The sequence below is a fragment of the Akanthomyces muscarius genome, chromosome 1 (assembly GCF_028009165.1).
Source record: "Akanthomyces muscarius strain Ve6 chromosome 1, whole genome shotgun sequence".
NCBI classification, from domain to species: domain Eukaryota; kingdom Fungi; phylum Ascomycota; class Sordariomycetes; order Hypocreales; family Cordycipitaceae; genus Akanthomyces; species Akanthomyces muscarius.
Genome location: NC_079241.1, coordinates 4,012,694 through 4,026,673, shown reverse-complemented (window position 1 = coordinate 4,026,673; position 13,980 = coordinate 4,012,694). Strand labels below are relative to the sequence as shown.

General features: G+C 54.4%; 8 protein-coding genes across 8 annotated transcripts; 3 read left to right on the top strand and 5 right to left on the bottom strand.

The window, feature by feature from the left end:
- Positions 1 to 522: 522 nt before the first annotated feature.
- LMH87_006360 (uncharacterized protein) lies at positions 523 to 1,057 on the top strand (the record flags this gene model as incomplete). Its single annotated transcript, XM_056204236.1, has 2 exons — positions 523 to 982; positions 1,035 to 1,057. The coding sequence occupies 2 exons, from the start codon at positions 523 to 525 to the stop codon at positions 1,055 to 1,057; spliced, it is 483 nt and encodes a 160-aa protein (XP_056059613.1).
- Positions 1,058 to 3,802: 2,745 nt separating this feature from the next.
- LMH87_006359 (uncharacterized protein) lies at positions 3,803 to 4,868 on the top strand (the record flags this gene model as incomplete). Its single annotated transcript, XM_056204235.1, has 2 exons — positions 3,803 to 3,965; positions 4,090 to 4,868. The coding sequence occupies 2 exons, from the start codon at positions 3,803 to 3,805 to the stop codon at positions 4,866 to 4,868; spliced, it is 942 nt and encodes a 313-aa protein (XP_056059612.1).
- A 357-nt stretch (positions 4,869 to 5,225) lies between these two features.
- Positions 5,226 to 6,087, bottom strand: LMH87_006358 (uncharacterized protein; the record flags this gene model as incomplete). The annotated part of the gene is made up of 2 exons (XM_056204234.1): positions 5,226 to 5,953; positions 6,009 to 6,087. The coding sequence occupies 2 exons, from the start codon at positions 6,085 to 6,087 to the stop codon at positions 5,226 to 5,228; spliced, it is 807 nt and encodes a 268-aa protein (XP_056059611.1).
- A 687-nt stretch (positions 6,088 to 6,774) lies between these two features.
- Positions 6,775 to 7,503, bottom strand: LMH87_006357 (uncharacterized protein; the record flags this gene model as incomplete). Its single annotated transcript, XM_056204233.1, has 2 exons — positions 6,775 to 7,156; positions 7,214 to 7,503. The coding sequence occupies 2 exons, from the start codon at positions 7,501 to 7,503 to the stop codon at positions 6,775 to 6,777; spliced, it is 672 nt and encodes a 223-aa protein (XP_056059610.1).
- A 158-nt stretch (positions 7,504 to 7,661) lies between these two features.
- LMH87_006356 (uncharacterized protein) lies at positions 7,662 to 8,399 on the bottom strand (the record flags this gene model as incomplete). The annotated part of the gene is made up of 3 exons (XM_056204232.1): positions 7,662 to 7,902; positions 8,024 to 8,093; positions 8,156 to 8,399. 3 exons carry the CDS (start codon positions 8,397 to 8,399, stop codon positions 7,662 to 7,664), a joined length of 555 nt encoding a protein of 184 aa, XP_056059609.1.
- Positions 8,400 to 9,350: 951 nt separating this feature from the next.
- On the bottom strand, positions 9,351 to 10,461 carry LMH87_006355 (uncharacterized protein; the record flags this gene model as incomplete). The annotated part of the gene is made up of 2 exons (XM_056204231.1): positions 9,351 to 9,462; positions 9,530 to 10,461. The coding sequence occupies 2 exons, from the start codon at positions 10,459 to 10,461 to the stop codon at positions 9,351 to 9,353; spliced, it is 1,044 nt and encodes a 347-aa protein (XP_056059608.1).
- A 503-nt stretch (positions 10,462 to 10,964) lies between these two features.
- On the bottom strand, positions 10,965 to 12,088 carry LMH87_006354 (uncharacterized protein; the record flags this gene model as incomplete). The annotated part of the gene is made up of 3 exons (XM_056204230.1): positions 10,965 to 11,068; positions 11,134 to 11,481; positions 11,545 to 12,088. 3 exons carry the CDS (start codon positions 12,086 to 12,088, stop codon positions 10,965 to 10,967), a joined length of 996 nt encoding a protein of 331 aa, XP_056059607.1.
- A 950-nt stretch (positions 12,089 to 13,038) lies between these two features.
- LMH87_006353 (uncharacterized protein) lies at positions 13,039 to 13,899 on the top strand (the record flags this gene model as incomplete). Its single annotated transcript, XM_056204229.1, has 1 exon — positions 13,039 to 13,899. One exon carries the CDS (start codon positions 13,039 to 13,041, stop codon positions 13,897 to 13,899), a length of 861 nt encoding a protein of 286 aa, XP_056059606.1.
- Positions 13,900 to 13,980: the final 81 nt, after the last annotated feature.

The window sequence follows — 13,980 nt, the reverse complement described above, 5'->3', positions numbered from 1 at the left end:
ATTAAAGATTTCCAGGGAAGAAACCCTCCTGATACAGCTTGGATAGGCTGAATGCAGCCTTTGCAGTATACAGAGGTGGGGAGGGCTCCCATCGGATAGAGGCTGTACCGTGAAGTGGCATTGCAACCTCCAACGCGGCAAGCCACCAACTTTTGCATGCCGTTGACATGTAAGCGAGATATTGGGCTTGGCAAACAGATCTGGGAATATCTATAAAGGCAGTCGGATCACGCTCCTTTTGGAAAGCCTCTTCTTCAACCACAAGCAGATCACCAACTTCCGTCTTCGCATTCTTACATTCTCTTAGAGGTCAGTTCAACTCGACAAGATTGCATCAACATAGTATCGGGCAAATACTGACTCCAAATCGTTTCTAGCTGTGCTCGATTTTCATTCCATTCCTTTCTTTTAATCCATCTGAACTTGCGGGCTGTGCTCCACGTTACTCCTACGCTCCTTCGCCTTTTTTTTACAAAGCTTCCTATCCTTTCAAACCCAGACCTTTCTTTCGCATTCTACAAGATGAAGTTCTCCACCCTCATTGCTGCTGCCTTTGGCGCCGTCGTCACTGCCGCCCCCGCCCCCGCCCTGGAGCCCGCTGCCCTCGAGGCGCGCAAGTCTTTCGACTTTGGCCAGCTCAACAACCTGGTCTTCAAGCAGTCCGACTTCAACTACCTTCTCAACATCAACTCTCTGAACCTGAACCTCTTCCAGCAGCTGGGCCGCAACAACAACCTCAACGTCCTGCTCTTCCAGGACGTCTTCAACGTCAACAGCTTTGACCTCAACTCTCTACTCCAGTTCCAGCAGCTTCAGACCCTGCTGGCCATTGCTGGAACCGGCGCTCTCAACGGCTTCGATCTTGGCGGCCTGGCTCTTGGAAACCTCAACCTCGGCCTGGTCGGCGGCATCGGCGGTGTTGACTTGCGTCAATTCGTCAACTCGGCCTCAATCCCCCAGATTGAGACCATCGCTAAGACGGGTATGTAATTAAAACATGGCGACAAAAAAAGAAAGCACTAACAGAGAATCAGTTTCCACCACCATCATCGCCTAAGCAATTATGTTATCATTGCTACCAAGACAAAGGGTTGCTGTTCGGTCGTGAGCCACACAAGACGGTGGATATTTGGGTTCTAGTTATTTCACTCTTCGTGCCTTCTATTTAGATCGTTAATGAAAATCTGGATTTTCCAAATTTTCCTCTTTGATTTAGCTGTTGTGCTTATTTTCTGGCGAAACAATCCCTGCAATGTCTCCCATCCATTAGGTCGTATCTTGATTCAAGGCCAGTTACAGTACCGCGCATCTATTTCACAGCAAAACAGTGAGCGAGGCATCTTATGTCTGTATAATTATTTTCCTTGCATATATTACCATAATTTCATTATGATATACGCACCACGCTTACTGCAGACAAAAGCAAGCTTTCCCAGAGTAGTGGGCGGATACGAATGCTACTGGTAGACTGCGAGCTACACAGCACAGATAGATACACGTGTTTGCGATCGATCTAGAGCGAGCTCCATCATTTACACGGCTAGGCCATCAGCGGGTCAATCGCTGATTTGAGTACAAGGTCAAGTAGGCCTTGCAGCAGCATCCGATGGCCATCACTATCTTATCGGTACGGCATCAGCACCAGCATCGGACATTAAATCTCGCAATCGAAGCGAGGTCTGTGGTTATACTTCCGGTATGGAGCACCGTCCACGCCTCCTACCTTGCCGTGGCGTTACTCTGGCGTGCCGATCCTCCGAGCGCTGGCCACCTCCCAATCTCGCTGTGCCGTTGTGCCCTTGCAGAAAGCTGCATCAAAGCCTAAATATTATCGGCTGGTGTGACAGACATGAGTTGTTGCTCATGTGAATGGCTGATTTTGCATGGAGCTTTGCCATACAGCAGGCTCGGCATGATGAAAAGGCGCCCTGTCCTTGTCTACGCCCTGCTAAGCTGGTCATGACCAACGTTGTGAAACATGATAGAATAGCAAAGGCAGTCCGCCTTGGCGTCTCCTCGCCTGAAAACGATCCCCGACTTTTGGCTGTTGTCTCGCGATGGCACCCAAAATCGTCTCCTGTGGCGCACAGGGCTCCATCAGGGCCACGGCACTTGTAATTCTGGCCTTGCACTGAAAGAGTTACGTCGCAAATATCAAACGAGCCGATGCAGGCCCTTGGTCGTCGGTGCGTTTGACAGGGACAGCCATTCCGCGACCAAAATACGGGTATTTGAATTTGTACGTTGGTATCCGAACAATGATGTGATGTGCCGCCTGTGCGGCACGTACACGAGAGTGGTGCCCACAAGGTGGCGTGTTTCCAAAGACCGCCTCACCGTGGCACTACTTTTTGCTCATCCAAGACACGACCAGCGAAGAATGACCAGGGGGCATCTCAAGGAAAGGAAGCAAAGCCGAATGAATGACACTTGGTTGGCAAAAACGTGGACAACGTAATAAAGCAAGCTGCGCTATCAACTGTATGTTAGTTAGTACGTGGCTAGCGGTGGTCGCACTGAAACATAACTTATTAAGTCATTAGCCCAATAGCTTTGGAGGCTGTATTCTGCCCTTGAAAGTAACTCCCTCGTTTTGCGTTTTGCCGTTTCTTGCCGCCTGATTCGCCGCGTCTTCCGGGTCGAGTTCCCTTTCCACGCCCATCAGGTGAAGATTCAAATTGTAGAGGCAGATTTGGAGTGGTCATGGATCCTACTGGCTTTGAGCTAGACTGGCCAGCACATTGCCTTTTGATCAGCATGGCCCTAGCCTAACTAGGTACATGTCTACTCCAGCAGCTAGTCACAGTTACAGGTACAAGGCACGGTCTAGTTGTGTGACGGCCGGCTGTCGTGAGCCATAGGCTGTCTTGTCAGCATGTGTGAGCCTCGAGAGAATTTAGTATTCCGTAGTCATTGCCAAGACTGGGCAAGCCAGACAGCGGATTTCATCAGCAAGACGAACGAGCCAAGAGCCAACCCCTGCATCCCTGGCTTCTTGGTCAACAAGACAAGCGCCCAAGAACTCGGCCTCCCAGATTTCTTCCGAGGGTCCCCTGCCGATCCACTGCTGCTTGCGCAGCCGCTTTTACCAGCACCAACTTACTCAGTGCTGGCATCCCTTTTGCCCTTTCTCCAGTCAATCGGTTTCGCCTCAATTGCGGCTCCAGCAGTTGAATACGGGATACACAGCACTGCCGCGTCGTACCAAGTTTCTATATTTGGGGAGGATTGGCCTCTTGGCTCCTTTCTGCTCCCCCCTCCCTCGCCCTGTTGCTCAGTGGCTGTCCTAGCTAGACCCCTTGCGCGACCACCTAGATGAGTTAAGGAAGGCCGCCCAGGCCGCTTTGTCCACCGCCGCAGGGTTCCGGTGAAGAAGCAAAGAGCTATTCCCATTTTAAAATCACCAGATTACATCTACTTCTTTGGCCAGCCCCCCCTGTCCTCGAAACAATCTTGAACCTCGCACGTTCTTTCATTCGACGCCCCAACTTCTCCCATCTTCTTCCTCTTCTTTCTTTTTTTGGGAAAATACAAAGCGATTCATATTAAAGTGGTGTTTTCCGTCCGAGCCAATAATCAGAAGCAAAAAACACACGTCTCAACTTCGGTGGCTGAACATCGCGTGCTCACCTACCGTACGGATACAAAACTGGGCTCTCTCCCGCTGCCACATTTGTGTCCGACATTGACGCTCCAGACGCAAAAACATGAACGCTGGCTTTGCGGTTTCGCAGCATCAGATTGGAAGAGGAGCAGCTGCTGTCATTGTCGAATAAGCTTTTGACACTCGGTCCCGGCCAATATGCGCAAGTTCGAGGGCGTCGCTGTCGATGACAGCACCAGCTACTTCACCTATCGGCCACTATCCAATCTCCCCACACCGCCTCCAACGGCGAGGCAGCCTCGCAGCACCACAGCGAGCTATGCCAACGACGATGGCGAGGCTCTGCCCGCAATCTATCGAGGTAGGCCAATTAGTTTTCCTTTCTTGTGTTTGCGCCTGCGTAGGCCGGCAATTTTGCCCACCCATGCCGTCGCCCGGCTTCTGCAACAGCATACATATATACTTACACATGTCTCCATCCACAGGGCCGGCAATCCATCTCGTCAATCTGATTCCCTCGACCGCATCTCTCGCCTCCGCCTCGATTCATCTGGTCCAGTCCATCCTGGGTAGAGCCAGCCTCCCCCTCGAAACGATTGCACTGGCGGTCTGCGTTCTCGACCGCCTCGACGCGAAATTCGGTCGCAAATGGCGGCTTACATGCCCTCTGCGTCCTGGCAGCAGCGAACCAGCAGCGGCAGCAGCACCCGATGCAACGATACGACGGCAGGTGTTTGCGCATACGAAGCGGCACAGTCTGCCGCTCACGCCGCAGCAGCCGCGCCGGACGGCCCGCCAGCCTCAGCTCCATATCGACTCTGTGCAGCCCGAAATCATTGTCCTCGCCGCGCTCGTCATCGCCGACAAGTTCACCGAAGACTCGGAGCAGTCGACCCAGGCCTACTGCACGACATGGGGCCGCGGCCTCTGGTCGTCGGAGCAGCTCAATGCCACGGAGCGCTCCATCATGGAGAGCCTCAACTACCGCATCATGCCGCTCTGCGCCGACGACTGCCTCACGGACGCCATGGTCGACATGCAGCTGGCCGGTCAAGACTACCGCCGCTGGGACGCGGCTGAGCCGTCCCCGCCACACAGCGACGACGGTGACATGTCGTTCTCTGGTGATGAGGGGGACGACTGTGAAAGCCACGAAGCAGGGAACCTTGTCTACGGCCACTCTCGCTCAAAGACAATGGTGCCTGGCAGCGGCATGAGAAGTGCATCTATCGGCCTGGGCCTCAGCTGGGCTACTGCCATTTAAGTTTGGTGTTTCTGCAAGTAAGGGTTGCTTTCTTTCTTTGCGTGGGCGTTCTGAGCATGTTGCAAGTCGCAAGCTGTTTGTGCCTGCCTAAATATACCCGCCGGTGAGCCTCGACCTCTACCGGCACAACCAAGCAGGTTGCGCGAATGTTGCGATCAGTATCTGGGTCCTGGGGTAGATCCTACAGTCTACTATGGCGTTTATTTTCTTGATTTTCTGAGGTTGGATTCAATTGAGTCCCAAAAGCCACAATTTTGCCGATTTGGTAGATCATTTGCTGCGTCGCATTTCGCGCGTAGCTTAAAAGTCGGACTTAATAAGGTTTCTTTGATACGCGGCGATACTTATCAAATGCATCTAAGGGCTCAGTCTGCTTAGTACCCATTTCTCACTTTCGCTTTCTCGTTCGTACACGAATCGGTCATGCAATCTGCTGTCACGGCCCTGCCAGAACTCAACCTTGGTTGGCACGATGCGCAGTCCGCCCCAAAAGTCCGGCACCGGAATCTTTTCCTGGGCCTCGAACCGCTTCTCCGTCTCCGCCACCCAGCCCTCCAGCTGGGCGCGGCCGTCGTCACCACCGCCTTCGCCGTTTCCGTCCTGCGTCGGCACCAGCACGGCGCTCTGCCTGCTCGACCACGCTCCTATGCGGCTGCCCCGCGCGCGCGTGTCAAAGTAGGCCTGGCTCTCCTCGCGTGAGAGGCGGGACGCCACGCCCTCGACGCGGACCTGCCGCTGCAGGGCCGACCAGTAGAAGCACAGCGCGGCGTGCGCGTTGGTGTCGAGGTCGGCCGCCTTCCTCGACGTGCCAAAGTTGGAGTAGATGACGTAGCCGTGGGCGTCGAGCTCCTTGAGGTACACCATGCGGGAGGACACCCGGCCCGATGGCAGCTCCGCCGTCGACAGCGTGCACGTCTCGGCGGTCGCGGCGCCCGCGCCCTGCCTGCTGATGGTCTCCTGCGCCTCGGAAAACCACTTGTGGAACTGCGGGATGGGCGAGGAGCTGTCGAGGTCGGCGCGCGAGAGCGTGCCCAGGGTGAACTGCGCAGCTTGAGCGCCTTGTGCGCCAGAACCTCCCGGGGCGACTATTTATTCAGATTTAGCATTGCGAAGGCATCGATGGATATCATAGATACATACAGATAAGCTTGTCGCCTTGTGGGGGATGTAGCGCCATTCTAGCAGAGACGGAGAAGGTGCGAGCAAACGATCGGATCATGTACGTAACCAAAGCTCTGGCTCTTGACAGGGATGTTTCAATGGTTATTCGGTGCAGGTGTGCAATTGTGGATGCAGAGATGAAATGGCTTGGTCAAATTGAATGAGCTTGGTCAGAGTTGTTGTTGGTAGTGAATGGGACATAGCCGTTTCCAGCCAGCCATGCACGTATGACCACTGCCTATGACGAGGGTGGGTCGGGCCAGTGAGCTAATATAATGCGTGTAGAGCCACGCCAATACCTGACAGTCGGTATTCCCCAACATGTGGCCAAGCATTGGTTATTTAAATACATGTAATACAATTGGATTGTAATAGATAACTCAGGTTACACTCATGCAGTATGAATGGAAAATCAGGCCGAACAATACAGTAAATAGTTCTATATGTACACCAATGTTGATAATGCGAATATTTCCTGCCGCGTCCCCTTTGAGATTCATACCCCTTCAATTCCACTGTATAATTTCAGAGCCGTGCCAATTCCAGTTCATGAAGCTCCCAACCTGCCTTGACGCCGTTTTTAATCCAAGAAAGAAAGTCAAAAACACCACGTAATAAACCGTACAGAGCGCTCTGATACACATGGTTTCGCTTTTTACAAATGTCTTGCTCATATGCAAGGAAAGGGCGAATGATTCACCCTTTGTGCTGTCCTATCTTTGTGCCATCTCGTCGCCGTCTGCAGCTAGCTCACCTGTGGCGGTGGAGCATTCGGTATCTGAGGTGTCTTTTGTGGGATTGGGCTGCCTTGGAAGCCGGCCGCGTTGCCAGCCTTTTGGCCGTGGTGTAAGCGAGCAGCAGACTCCTTCTTGAAGTCGACACCCGGATAGGCTGCTTGCAGACGGCGGTACAAGTCTTTGATGGCCTTGTCTCTTTCTTCGCGGTCAGTCACAGGATCGGCTTTGGGGTCAGGTCCAGCGGGGCCCATTGGCTGCGCTCGAGGCCTGAGAGACAAATTCAACGGCGGTGCGGTCATGAAGCCGGGATAAGGTGGCGCCTTGGTTTCCGCTTTGCGATCGGCTTGCGCGGCCATGTATGAGAGATTCGCTTGCAGGCGGCGCATACAGCTATAGTTCAAACGGGTCAGTTTCGTCGAGACAATGTTCTGAATGCAGTTTACTTACTGGACATAGTCTTGCTGGAACAACGTCTCTTCCTCTGTTGGCTTCCGCTCCCCTGCGTTACCATTCACAGCTGCTGCTTCTTTCTTGAGTTCCGTTTGCGTGCCCTGTAGCAGAATGACTTCGTACAGCAGCTCGTGGTTGATATCGAGCAGCAGCGCGAACCGTTCCTTTTCGCGCGATTCGGAGGCCGGGCTCAATGGAGGCACGTTGGATGCTACACCTTCATTGGGTCCCTGGTTGCCGGGGAATGTTGGTGTCTGGGGTGTTGCAATGGCTCCTGGCTGTTGCATTTGCTGCTGATGCTGCTGAGGTTGTTGCTGCATCTGGTTGCCTGGCTGCGGGGTGCCCTGGGGCATTTGATGAGGAGAGAATTGAGTCTGGCCAGGCATCTGTCCGGCAGGACTGTTCTGCGCGGCACTCGGTGGTCTTTGCGGTGTTCCAACCTGGCTCATGTTGGGTTGTTGGGAGTGTTGTTGTTGTTGCAACTGCTGGTTATGATGCTGCTGAAGTTGCTGATGTTGATGATGCTGCTGCGCTTGTGGGTTTTGATGCTGTTGTGGCTGCTGATGCTGTTGATGCTGCTGCGCTTGGGGGTTCTGATGCTGTTGCGGCTGCTGATGCTGTTGATGCTGCTGTGCCTGTTGCTGTTGCGCATGTTGCTGTTGCGCATGCTGTTGCTGCTGCTGCGCCTGTTGCTGCTGGATATGCTGTTGCTGCTGCTGCAGGCGTTGCTGGATTATTTGCTGAGCTTGCTGCTGTGTCATTCCTTGTTGATTCATCGGAAAGCCCTGCATGCCACCCATCATGTACTGTTGCTGTGCGAAGTTCTGCGGCACTTGTCCGTACTGCTGGGGGGAGAATTGTTGCTGAAATCCGGCCACTATTGAGGAATGTTAGCAACACAGGTGCGCACTGTCAGCATAAGGAGAAGTGAAGGCTCACTTTGTCCATTAGCAGCCATGTTGGGCATGCCAGGATTCTGCATCATGCCTGGCGAGGCACCAGCCATCATCTGAGGATTCGCAGCGGGGTTGAAGCCACCTTGTGGGGCCATACCAGCAAATTGCTGTTGGTTAAACATCATCTGCTGCTGCTGCTGCTGCTGCTGGTTGGGCTGGGCCCCTGCTTGCTGGTTGTTGAACTGGGGCCCAGCATTGCCATAGCCGCCAAACTGTCCTTGGAACATGGCGAGTCTGGTCGCGCGCGTGCAACGACGTGTCGAATAGACAGCGAAGAAAATTTACTCGAGCGCGACGGAAAGGGGGTTTATCAGTGACGCCGATCACTCCCCACGGCTGCGACGCGTCGTAGCGGCAATTGGCGCAAGACGGGCAATTGGCGGAGCGTGGAACAAGAAAATGAGCGTCCGACTATTCTTGCGGCTTCCAGAAACCGTAGAGGTAGCCTGTGTAACGTGCTGCGCAATTGGGGTTGAATGCGGCGTGGATTTCTGGCAAGCGAGGGTCGGGACGGCACGGTCGACGGGCGCGAGACTGAGTTAAACGGGGGGTGGGAAGTTTTGCGCCGGGCGCGCGTCGGGTGTCGATGCGATCACGAGAATATTCGTCGCGCGGTTATCAACGACAAAAACAGTCGTCGCGAGGTTGCGAGGCTCGGAGATGGCTGCAGGATTTATTCTCGGCAATGCGCCCGATGCCCGTAAGTCGATGGTCGGCTGGTGATGGTGTGTTGAGAGAGCAAAGGTCTGGCTGGCGTTGGCTGAACCGGAAAGCGGAGAAGGTTTTTGCCGCCGCCTTGGTCGCCGCGTCCGTCACAGCGCTGTCAGCCATCCTGTGCGCACTCGAGCCTACCCTTGACCTCGGCATAGACGTGACCATCACGATGCAACCGCCAAAGACGAGAATATCATCCCGAGAGACTGATGGGTTGGGATAAATTACGGAAAAATCTGACCATATGCCAATGCCAAACTAACCATGTCAAAATCTGCTGGGTTTGACAGCGACCCTGTGCTCGAACGAACATGATGTGTCCCGGCCCCACCGCATGCCGGTCACCGCATGCCGGTCACCGCATGTTTGTGGCCGTTTTGTCTTTGCTACTGAAGTTGAAATTCATCAAAAAACTTTACTATATAGAACTCTCAATTATGCAAACGATGTCGTACATACTCATACTAAACGTTGCAACCATAGGTGGTGGCGTATTTCGAAGTCCCCCCGATTGCTGACACAAATTCCTTCGCAACAACCCTCATAGTTCTTTCCGAGGGATGCAGCATGTCATACCTGAATCCCGGGGAAAAACACCGCTGTTAGTTCATTGTTCAGTCTCCCGGTACATCTATAAACGTACCAGAGAAAGCTTGATTCGGACAAACTGGAATACTTGCACTTGCTATCAGCATCGCAAGTTTTGTACGACGAGGTAACGTTCTGCGGCGACGAAAGGTATTGACCGGGGTTGGCATGAATGTCGTTGAAAATCGAATGAGCGTCAAATAACGTGATGCTTGCGCCGGGCCAACGCCTTTTCACCTGGAGATGGAATGGCGCCGTGTAGTCCAATAGGTCGTTCACAGCCCGACTATACTGAAAAACCTTGTGCTGATATTCCGTTGTATTGTACTGTGACTTTGTCGGCCAAACTGGGTTATTTCCCGCGCCTCCTTCCCCAAAGCTCGCATAAGTGGGCGTCTTCTCCAGCGGCACAACGTTCATGACCACGAAGCGACGACCCCCCGTCTTGTAAATGCGATCAAATGAATCCCATACACACCCAACGAGGTCATCGAGAACCGTTCCTGGTCTGTTTCGGTCATACAGAAAGCCCTCCACACCCAAGTCATTGGTGCCAATCCACATGGCATATACCGTGTTGTTTGGCTGCCGGCTGGGGTAGAGCGCTGGAAAGGCCAGATCTGCCTCAAAGGCAGGGATCTCATACTCGAGAACAGTTGGTATTTCGCCAGGTATGATCCGCGCTGGCTGCGTCGCCACCTTTTCTGAGCATGTAGAGCCGGCGACTGCATAGTTGTAGTACCGCGAGCCCGTCAAGTTGGCCACCATTCTGCCCCAGGCAATGCCGCCATCAGCTGTCGTATTGAGCGACGGCAAAAGCAAACCAGCCGGGGGTACATGGCCATATTTTGCGAGATAAAGGGCTCTCGTTTCATCCGTATAGCTGTCTCCAAACGTGACGAGATTGTCCATTGGCCCAAGACTGGAAGCAACGGCCACACATATGGCCGTACTCAGCGACATCCACCTCGAAATACTCATACTCATCAAATCGAAGGGCGTCGGAGAAACAAATGCTCTTGAGACCAGGACCAGTGCCAAAAAGAAAAAAAGCACACTATACTGGTGAGAGAGCGACTCGCCCGGCGCAAGGCACGCCCAAGCTTTATTCAAATTGCTCGCAACTCACAGGGAAATGCACGGATGGACACGTTCAGCAAAAAGCGAGACAACGCAATGTTTACGAGTCGGGTCGCACCCAAGCCGGCCCCCTTCAGACTCTCGAGCTCGCTTGGGCACTAATGTGGCACCAAAAAGCAAACACGACTAAGTCTCTGACAGGCGAACTGAGCGCGCCCGAGCTCAGGCTGGATATCGGAAATAAAGGAAGTCAAGGGATAAAAATAGTCCCGAGTCAGCTGCTCTATTTGATAGCGTGCCGCAATTTCCGGAGGCTGTCTTTTCTTCATCTGCAGTTTTCCTTGGGAAAGAAAAAGATGATGACGTCGCGCAACCCTCCTGACGCAGCAAAAGCAAGACTAGCGCTGTCTCTATGCAAGTTCGACACCATCCTGTCCGGCGTCATCATATTTCTTCGCACGCCTCAGTAGCTTTCTTTTATCCTCATGTTTGCACCCAGTCTCGTCACCATCGTCTGCAGTGCTGTTAGCTGTAGCCCATAATGATCGACGGCCTGCATATGGGCTGCAGAATGCTCACCATCAAATCCTGCCCCATCTTCCGCCATTGTGAGGTGAAGAACCTTCGAGACGCCCTGGTAGATGATTGCCAAAAGCTGCGCCAACGCAATCAGAAACGGCATGAACTGGCCCGGGTCCCTTAATGAGTGGACGCCTGTAATGTTGTTCCATTTCAAGGTCATCTCGACAAAGGCAATAACGCCAATATTGACAGAAATCTCGAAGGCGTTCTTATAGTTGACATTCGAATTGTCATCACTGACGTCGCCGAGTTCATCGGCATTGTCCTCGCTTGAGGGCTCATCCTTCCGGCCGCGAAGTCGCCGGATCCAAGCAACGACGTATAACAGGATCGCAGTAGAGTAGCCTGTGGCGGAAGCGTCAGTAGGTGTACACGGCATATACTACGCGGCATGAAGCCGCGACTCACCAAAAAAGAACGTGATAGCCATTATCGCCGCCGCAAGCGCCGTGATGACAGCAAAAACCTTGTTCATGGTTCGGAACCACCCCCAGAGGCTGACCTTGGCAAAAAAGAAGACCTTGTCGTCCGCGCAGGGTGAGTGCCCGAGGACATCCATGCCGTACCACCAAAACCAGACAAAGAGCGCAGACAGTCCGCAAAACTCGACCGCATAGATGATGCCGAGAACGATGCCCAACCCGGCGATGAAGCGACACGAGCCAACCTGCGCCAGCAGCAAGGCAAGCATGGGCGCAGCCTCGACGGCGAGAATACCCTTGTTGACAATGAGTTTGACGAGGACGCTGCCGACGGCGAGGATGAAGATGACGACTCCCTCTCCTAAATAGTCGTCTTGGCGCAGCACTAGACTCAGCAGCCCCGAGATTTGCACCGCCAGCATCTGGATATAGATGCCGAGGCGGATGCCCAGGCCGTATAGGTCGGGCTGGCCTTCGACAGTGCACTCGAACTTGCGCTGCGCCAGCGCATTCAGCGTTTCGTTCAACATGGCCAATGTGTATGCCGCCCGCGCTCGGCGACGATTTGGAGAAGCGGGTAGGTCGAAGCAAGTAAGCAGGGTCAGGGGCGCGCGCGACAATTGTACGACCGTGAACACGGCACAGATGAGGTTAATCGAGACGAGCGTATGCTGTCCGCATGGGACTGGCGATGAGCTTCATTTTAGCAACTGACAAATTGGCGGCCAAGTTCCGCCTTTTGCCTAGAAGGCGACGCAAAGGCAACCTCTGGGCGCCAGGAAGTAGTGCGGCTGAACCAGCATTGGTAGCAGATGTCGATGGCGCAGCTTCAGCCCCTGTAGCATGGCGGACCCCTTGAAAGCAAGCAGCCTGCAGGCAACTCGACCGGCTGACTCGCAGGCTGACAGTTGGCTGTAAACTTGTAATTTTGTGAAGCTCTCCAGTAACATTTCGACTTCTTTTACAAAGTTACCCGAGGCTGAGACTTGCTGCACGGTCACAACTATTAGCATATCGACTTGTACAAGCCAAGCACAGCCTCGATCGCAGCCGTCAGCTGCTGCCATCTCCCACCTAGTCTATCCAATTGACGACCCCTGGCATTGGGCGCTAACAGGTGACTATTCTACGCCACGGGGGGGAAACTGTAACTGTTAGGCTCGCCTTTGTGGGAGGGCGGGACGTCCCGCTCCACCTCCGAGCTAACTAATCGCCATAAGCTGAGTGTTCTAGTTTGTGAGGCTGAACAGCGAAGAGGCAGATTGAGCCATGGGCTGCCGGTGGTGAAATATCACATGGCTCCCTCCTCTTCCCAAAGTCAGGGCGCTTCTTGACCTGGCTGTAATCTATGTTGCAAGATCTTGGAGCGCAGATTTCTACTACTGCTCAGTAACAGCATTCACTTACAGCAACACACCCGAGCAACCTGCCATTCGCCGGCCGCAACGACCACCGACCGAAAGAAGAAGAAAAATTAGCCATGCTCGCGGCGCGCGACGACGGCGGCTGCACCTACCAGGGCAACTCGGACCTGTACGGCGTCGGCGTGCGCGTCGGTCTATACGCCCAATGGATCGCGACCCTTCTGTCGACCGTCTTTGAGCCGCGCAGCGAGGCCGGCCTGCGCACCACCAACCTCATCATCCAGCTCGCCGTCTTCATCGGTCTCTGCACCGAGAGCACGCACGCCACCACGACCACCACGACGCCGCACCCGTCCGCCGCCGTCATCACGCAGTTCCTGCTTTGCGGCTCCCTCTCCAGCGTCACCGGCGACGGCGTCAGCCACCTCCACTCGCTGTCCGGCGCCGCGCGGCTCTTCTTCTACACGGCCTTGGCCGCCTACGGCTGCTGGTTCTGGTTCACGGGCATCGACATCATGGGCGTCGAGAACGGCGGCGGCTGCCAGGAGGTTGCCTTTTTCGGGCGCACCACGTTTGACGGCTGGTTCCGCGTGCTGGGCAAGGTCCTGTCCGTGCTCGGGCTCGTCACCTGCGTCGCGCTCCTCGGGTACTGGCTGCACCTCCTCGTGGCGCGCTTCCGGACGGGCTTCGAGAGCGGCCTCGCGGCGAACGCGCGCCAGAGGAAGGGCCGGCCGCGCATCGAGCTCGCGCTGCTGATGCTGTCGGCGGGCCTGCTGGTGCTGTCGGCCATGGCGGTCGAGTACCTCATTCGCGAGAACGGCGTGAAAAAGGTAGGCCGCGCCGACCTGGACTCGGTCGGGCAGCTCATTCCGCTGATTGCGGGCTGCATGGGCTCGGCGATGGTGGTGTGGCGGATTGTCATTCATGGGCAGTTTCTGAAGAAGCGATGCCTATTTCTCTTTGGATTTCATTTGTGACAGCCGGAGCCTGTTTGCCGCGCCACATATTTTAGCGATTGACTTGGATGCACTTTTCTTCTTCTTCATATTTAGCATAGA